Source organism: Solanum lycopersicum, chromosome 3 (assembly GCF_036512215.1).
Source record: "Solanum lycopersicum chromosome 3, SLM_r2.1".
Lineage (NCBI taxonomy): Eukaryota > Viridiplantae > Streptophyta > Magnoliopsida > Solanales > Solanaceae > Solanum > Solanum lycopersicum.
Genome location: NC_090802.1, coordinates 65,579,436 through 65,587,551, shown reverse-complemented (window position 1 = coordinate 65,587,551; position 8,116 = coordinate 65,579,436). Strand labels below are relative to the sequence as shown.

At 37.7% G+C, this 8,116-nt stretch overlaps 1 protein-coding gene across 2 annotated transcripts; it reads right to left on the bottom strand.

The window, feature by feature from the left end:
• Positions 1-222: 222 nt before the first annotated feature.
• Positions 223-6,795, bottom strand: LOC101247414 (protein MLN51 homolog). Of its 2 annotated transcripts, XM_010320258.4 has the most exons (12): positions 5,878-6,795; positions 4,283-4,385; positions 3,941-4,179; positions 3,021-3,859; positions 2,608-2,716; positions 2,224-2,349; positions 1,594-1,649; positions 1,450-1,495; positions 1,262-1,330; positions 1,081-1,157; positions 616-703; positions 223-524 (listed from the first exon to the last, which is right to left on the bottom strand). In XM_010320258.4, exons 1-9 carry the CDS (start codon positions 6,396-6,398, stop codon positions 1,303-1,305), a joined length of 2,067 nt encoding a protein of 688 aa, XP_010318560.1. In that variant the 5' UTR covers positions 6,399-6,795; the 3' UTR covers positions 223-524; positions 616-703; positions 1,081-1,157; positions 1,262-1,302. The 2 variants fall into 2 exon arrangements, with proteins under 2 accessions (XP_010318560.1, XP_069151500.1); XM_069295399.1 differs by lacking the exon at positions 223-524 and having other exon boundaries at positions 614-703; positions 5,878-6,656.
• Between the last annotated feature and the right edge of the window lie 1,321 nt (positions 6,796-8,116).

Genomic DNA, 8,116 nt, shown 5'->3' with positions numbered 1-8,116 from the left:
TTTATTGCAGGAAAATATAGCAAGTAATAAACAAGTAGCAGAAGATGCGTATTGCGTAATGCTCACTCATGCCGTTACACAATTTACCCAGTAGTCTCAGTTTTCCACAACAAGGCCACAATTATTATACAACAAACGATCAGGTCATATGTCATGACAAGCACATATAAAACATAAAACTGCTTGATTGGTGCCAGTGAAATGACAGAGAGATGAAAAATCTGGACAAACCAAAGTCTCTTTAAAACAAAAATTTATTATTCAATGTCTGAGCAAGACACGCTCTCTTGTTAACATAATATTTAACTACAAAGCCCAGAAAATATCGACCAAACAGTAGTGGCTCAACAGAAAAACTTTAAAAGACACTAGAGCCATCTACTCAGAAGACAAAAAACTTCACATAATAAGAAAACAGATGCAACTGCTTCCGGACTGTTACCATTATTTTCCATCACCATTTGAAGAAACTCTATCAACATCTTTTACTTCCTTCAGTTACAAAAACCCCAAGCCACAAGAACCTGAGATATATAACAAAGGAAGTAAGAAACTTATTACTGAATTTAGAAGAAACATACACTAAGCATGATGACAAGGTTACTGTAATGGTACCATATATTTAAACAAATAACTGCCACCCGTCAAGCTGCAGTGTATCCCCGAAAGTGAAGCAGCATGAGCAGGCGTTTGTCATGTAAACCTGGGATAAGAAGTACAGAAGGACGGGAGAATACAATGAACATAGGTCCACAAAAAATGAAAAGGAAAAGATGTATGAATAAATAGTATAATAAATGTCCCAAATACAAAGACACTTTTGAGCTACAGATCAACGAGCCATTAGACAAATTCCTTCCAAGTTCAAAATTGCCACTTGATAAACCAGTAATAGTGCTTTTCCTTTTCCTTTTCTGTTCCCTTTTTAGGATTGGGGGGGGGGGGGGGGAGCAATTCCCACAGTAACAAAATATGCAGAAAGATTACACTCGGTGGAAATTCCAAAATGCTGAATCATTTCACAAGAAACAAAAGACGAGAAAATACGATATTACAAGTCCTGAGAAAAATCATCATTACCTAAAATACATCACAACACATGAGAACCCTAGATACTCCAGAGCAACACTTGGAGAACATAGGGTCTAGGAGAGGGCCTGCAGCACCACAAGTTTTAATAAGAAATTTGTGACACTCAAACCACTGATGGAAAATTTTAACGGTAAATTGATGGGAAAAAAAAGGTTTCAACAAAGTTGACCTTAATCTGCTTATTCAAACAGCTCCAACCTACAAACAAGCTCACTGATCGAACTTCATCTCCGTATATCTGCAAGGAACAACAAATGAATTCAACACTTGCAAAGGTTACTAAACCAACAAATACATGAACTTAAGCAAAAACGGGAAGGGCTGGAAATAGCACATCCCATTTCAGAATAAGCTTACCTGCGAGGATTCTTCTGGCGCTGGCCTAAGTCATCATTTGAGAGCTCTGAAAGATGGAATGGGGCATAAAAGATGAGTCATATAGAACCACAGTTTTGCAACAGCACTGCAAATTATACAAAATTAGAAGATGCATATACTCACCTAGTCGCTGTTGGGGATTGCTTTCATTATTTGGCTTACTGGCACTGTTCTCTTTGCTGCACAGAGAAGTGATTGTTAAGTTTCTTTTCGATTAATTACAAAAAAATTTTAAAAAATGCCTGCTACATATAGCAATGTTTACAGAATCAAGAAATCATTTTCTCACAATATGTAACAACATTTGTTATGTTTCAAAGTGAGGAAAAATGGCAAAATCACAACCAGTAACTGTCAAGCACATAAAGACACTGCACAAGCAGAACTCTCTCCTCCTCCAAGAGTGCTCCTCAGATTAAAATTTCAATAAATATCCATCAACAGCCGAAACAACAAAATGGATCTGTCAACTTTTGGCAACAATTGTACAGGCTGTATTTGTTTTCTCGAGTTATATAAACTGGTCAAGCTTTTTCATAAGAGAAAAATATGGGTTACACTTTTCTAGACACTCATGAGTTCACACAACATGAGTAGGTGCTCACAGAATAAAAGATGGTGACATCTCTACTAAGCAAAATGCGGGAGTAAATGGAAATTAATGAAAGAAGTTTGTAGAACAAGTATGATACCAACATGCCAGCACAAAGATGATACTAATGAAACTCGAATATACTGAAATGGAGGTGAGACCTTGGAGCAGCAGTGAGAGAAGATATTTGCCCAGATGGACGAGCATGATAGGCACCATCCATAGCAATATATGGCGAACAGTATGTTGCACCTAATGCTCCAGCAGCTCCAGCTAAAACTGGCAACCTGGCAATTGAAAAGCAAAATCATTTAAAAATCACCCAATATACACAAACCAGTATATCAATGTTTCTGATATGATTTTGTTAGCTGATTTTTGTGATGGATCATACATATATAAAAACAATTCAGAAAGAACGTATGGCTCCACACATAGACATTCACAACTGGGTATATGGTCAGGAATGCCTAAGCAATAAGCCATACAGCAGACGAAAATTACACTATTTTTATGAGGTTGCCACATTGCCATAAGAACCTTACCATGTCATCTCAGAATTCCCTAAACCAAGTTGTGGCTGACCAACATATCCAGGAAAAGCCATGCCAACAGCAGGAATGCCACCACGGTGCTGGCCGCCAAATTGCATGACTGCAAATTTCAAAAGAAAGAAATACAAAGTGTCACTGGGGAACTGCAGGTACAATGATGATTTTCCATTAGGAAGATGCACCAATATGATTACCATAATCTACTAATCACACAGATGAACATTCTTCATAGGTATCGCATCTCATAAAATTATAGCATAATTTCTAGAAAAAAAATCCAGGCCACTAAAAACAAATTGAGTGAAAGCGTACAGAACAACATCCTATCTGAACCATCCTAAGGGGCACATTGATTTTATAAAGATTTTTTTTTACGATGAGGTGGCCAATTATAAAAGGTCTACCTGGCAAAAAGGCTGGTGTTGTAGGGAAGTTCTGATCACCACCACCCATGCTTCCAGGTGCACCCATAACCTGAGCTCCGCCATAGAGAACTGATCCCCTTCCAGTGCTCTGAAGAGTGCCTTTTCCTTTTGCAACCATAGCACTCTTTGATTTACTTGAATCTGAAGAAGATTCAAACTCCCCAGTTTCAGAGATAGATTGTCCAGCTTTGGGTGGAGATGAACCTTGAGATCTAGTACCAGATCGCTGAGCAAACTGTTGACCAGTAGCTTGGAAAGTAGGTTGCCCTCGACCTAGAACAGGATTCCTCTGAGTCGAATTGAGATTTGTCGGCTGAGGAGCTCTGTTGAATTGGTTGTTTATCACAGGAGATTGGTAATTCACATTTGGCATTGCATTAAATCCTCTTCCTTGGCCTCTCAATGGTTGTGACTGAGTAGGACTTATTGTCGAGGAACCAGGAGCCAACTGCAAGCCGGGTGAAATCTTTGAAGCTACAGCAGTAATAGGATCAGAAATATGAAGTTTGTCAATACTAACAGAATCGCTGCCATTCTTCCCTCGTAACACTGAATTTGATTGTGACGCAGCAGAATTATCTCCTAAAACAGAAGGATGAGCACTGCGGCTACTTGTCCCAGTTTGCAGTTCCTTCTTGTGAGTCACATTGATCTCTTTAGTGGAGGAACTAGAGGGGTAAAACGGAGGAGAAGCAGAATTCAAGCTTGACACAAAACCTTGCTTTGCAGCTGTCGCTGCATCATTCTCTACATTTGATACAGGAGCAGATGCTTTGGCTGTGCTATGATATGAACGTTTCTCAACTGACGAACCAGATCTGAAAAATATGACTCAATGAACATCAAGAGTAATTATTACTGATGAGGAAAAGGAAAAAGTTAATTGAATCGATACTCACTGTTTGTTTGGTAGAGGGGGTGCATCAATATTGTCCTTAAATGTGGGTCGATACCTTCTTGGACCCCGACCTCTCATACCTTTTGGCGCATTATCCTGAATCTTCTGGATGTTGTTGTTGCTCGGATAGCTGTCGTTGACATATGCTTTCGCTCTTTGTCCTCGCACAGTTCCACGCTCAGGCCCAGGCCCTCGCCCTCTGCCTCTACCTCGATAACGACCCCTAGATCCCCTCCTACCCTAAGGATTTTGATAAATAATATTGATTAGCAAAACAAATCATGCAAAAGACTAGGATAACAGATGAGCAAAAACAAAGAAACACGTAGCTAAAAGCATTCACCTCATCGTAATGCCTCTCCTCCACAGTCAACTCTTCAAACTTGTCATGTCCCCATTTCCTCTCATCTCTGGATTCCCATAACTTCCTTCCACCAAAAGTTCGCCTTAAAAGACAATTATACAACAATATCAAAATATGCTCATCATCCGTAAAGTGGTATGTACAAGCAACTTTTTCTTTTAAGAATGGTAACTTAAAGTGGTTCTGTAAAAGCGACTTAGATGCAACATATGTTGTTCGGCAGATTATCAGACCTGTACTCAATATCAATACACTTGGGAAGAGATTAAAAAAAATGACAATTCTGACATACTCTTAATGTTTAATCAAAATCTTCAACATGAGAGGAGTGAAAAAGATACAGATTGAACTAATATATGATTGCTTATGGCATACCAGCGTGATTTAAACATTTTCTCAACCCTATTCCCTAAATTTTAGTATTACTTTTGGCCTAGGCAACACAAACTAGCCTATCTATATCTCTATTGTGACACCTTCCGTCTTCATGGCACAGACTAGTATTAACTTCTATCTTTTCAACTTTAGATTTGAATGTGACAAATACAGACAATGAATGTTGTTTCTGCAATTTATTGCATGAGTTTATAAGGAATTCAAACAATTTTGTCTATCAATGTAGAAACTAGTGTTGCACTTCTATCTAGCTACTATTTCTATTTTATGAACATTGCGTGTATATATGATTATATGAGCATCTTCTTGTCGGTTAAACCAAAAAATCAATCTGCTAAGAACCAAATAATGAATATCTTGTAGGTTTGGTTATCGATTTGGCATGTTCACAAACCAAAAACCGATAATACATAAAATTGGACTAAATGTACCAATGCACACACCAACATCTAAGGGTTCAAATCGAGAAGTTCCGATAAAACAAAAACAAGAAAAAATTATCTGTTAAGGGTCAGGCAAAATATCACAAGTTTCGACCTAAAAAGCAGCATCACGGAAGCATGATAGCTTGATTGAGGAAAATACTATTCTAGGGAGGGATGTTCATATGGTAGAAAGAATTCTCTGAACGTGTGGGAATAAAACCAAGATGTGTCAGGGACAGAAGATGGTTCTGATAATCCATATTTTTATACTAAAGAGTGGTGCCCTATATTTTTATATGGAAATTGGTCAGACGGAATGCAATAAAGAGTGGTTTATAGAAATTTCGATCATTGGAACGATCGACATATCGAGGAAGTTATCGGTGACATCAAATGAGAGTGAGTTCGATTTTGCAAATTAATGGCGCAGATGGACTAGAGATCAGGATTAGAATTGTGCAAGGCCAGAAAAGAATCACATCCCTCTTTTATTTCATAAATAAATGCAGATATCTACAGTACGTTTTAGTAGCTAACTCTATATCATGGTAAGTTTATCCTTTAGACAATTTTTTTAAGAGTTTAACCTAGTTAGGAGTCCATGGTCCATATAGCTTTAAATTCTTAAAACACCTGCTGATTATCAAAAATATCTGCTGAAATACATAACAATTAACTATACACATGTAGGGTGCAAAACAAACAAAGTCAGATACCAATGCACCATCTGTGAGCCTAAAGTATGTCCAGTACCTGTGTCGCCCACCAGCATTGTCTCGAAACCTGTCATCGTGCATGTAGAATGCTCCAGCAGTGGGCACCGCAAAAGGTTCATTCTCTTTCTTGCCCTCCTCCCCCTGCACATTATTCTCATTGTCATCATCAATCCCTTGACCCGACCCTGTTCCTTCTCCCACAACTTGCTTCACTCCCTCAGCACCCTCCGTTACTGCTTCAACCTTCTTAACAGTTTCCTCGTGACCTTCGCCACTAGTTCCACCTACTTCCTGGTACTCATCCCCCTCATAGTCTTCCTCGTCCTCCACATACTCTTCATCATCGTATTCCTCTTCTTCCTCCTCTTCATCATAATCAGCAGCAGCCCCCTGTCCTTCCGATTCACCATCAGATTCAATCATCCGAACAGACTTCTCTCTCTTCTCCACTTCCCTTTCTTCCTCCTCATCATCACTCGCTTCTCTTCTCCTCATCTTCAAGGACAACTTTGCTTCCTCCGGATCACTCTCGTACTCCGCTTCCCCAACACTCGCCATCACGCAAACCAAAATCTCGCTATAATTCACACGAAAAAACAGAACAGAACGAAACTTTTTCAAGCAATTAGCAAAAAAAAAATCGATAATTTATCAACCAGTAGAGGTTTTTGAGATTTGATCTGAATTTTGGTAAGGGGAATTGAAAACCCTAGAATTTTAGATGGTGAATTAGTTGTTCTATCACCAACCCCAGGCGATTAATTTTGTGGATATTTTTAAACGTCTTTTTCTCAAATCGGTGTGTCGTCAGCATTTTTATATATATAATAAAAAAAGAACTCTGTATATACATACGGATTCGGACTCGGATCCGGGGCCGTAGATTTGCTGGTCTCTTCTAGGTCGGTGGTCAATGATCATTTGGCCATTGGGCTTCTACATTTTATTTAGTGCCATTATTATTTAAATGACGATGCAGTGAAAAGGTATAAGAGGTTGGTTACCCGAGGAGTTAAAGAAAAGGTAGATCGAAGAAGAATTGCATATGGAATACATAAATTTAGATAAAAAGATATGGAGATCAAAATTTATAGTATAAAATCAATAAGCATAACTGAGTGTTATCGTATTTTTAGTAGTATGATTTACATATTGCGAAAAAGAATCATCTATGTAACTAGGAAGGTATTGTGGGTACTGAGTAGTAGCAGGTAGTAAAGATAATGACTGATACATGTGGTGGAAAAATAATTATTGTTTATCGTGGAGTCGAATAAATTTGATGTTTCAGTGATGGCTGTCGGTTGTAATTGATAATTGTTATAATAATATTGGTCGGTGGTTGTGAATAGTGGTGTATTATGACAATAATTGATTGTGATTATTAACACTGGTGTTAATGATTATGACTAAAGATGGTGATAACAGTTAATAATGATGGATGACTATAATGGTTGATATTGTAGGCAAAAATAACACGGTGGTGGTGATTATAGCTAGAGATGGTAATAATAATTTATAATGGTGGTGATGAGAATGGTAGATATTAGGCAAAAACAATAGGATGGTGCGGAGCTACACCTTAGAATGGGTGGTCAAATGAAACCTTCGTAAATCTTTTACGAATATATATGTTAAATATCACTATTTTTGGATATATACAATAATTGTTGAGCAATCTTTACATATTAAAATAAGATAGCCCAAGGGTTAAGGTTATTTAAAGTTGCATCAAGGGTTTGGGTTCAAGTTAAAAAAAAAACTTAGTTTCTCACTTAAAGAGAACAAAAGTGACCAATCTTTATTCTCGAACGTCATCTATGTGACTAGAGAGGTATTGTGGATTCTGGTAGTAGCAAGTAATAATGGTGATGACTGATAGATATGGTGGGGGATAATAATGATTGTTAATGGTGGAGTTGAATGAATCTGGTGGTTGGAGATATTCTACTGGGTATTGTCGATTGTAATTGATGATTGTTATGATAATGTAGGTTGGTGGTTTTTTGAATGGTGGCGTATTGTGAATTTGGTTGATTTTGTAGTGATTGATACTGGTGGTGATGATGATGGCTATAAATGGTAAATATAGTAAATAATGGTGGGTGACGTTAATGGTTGATATTGTTGGGCAAAAACAACAAGGTGGGTGTCGGGTGGTGGTTATGGCTAAAGAAGTGTGAAAATGTTAGTTAGACATGTAGTACTTTTTTAGTTTGAAATTATTATTGAAAAAAAAATTGAGAATTAAAATTAAACTTTGCGGTTAATATTAA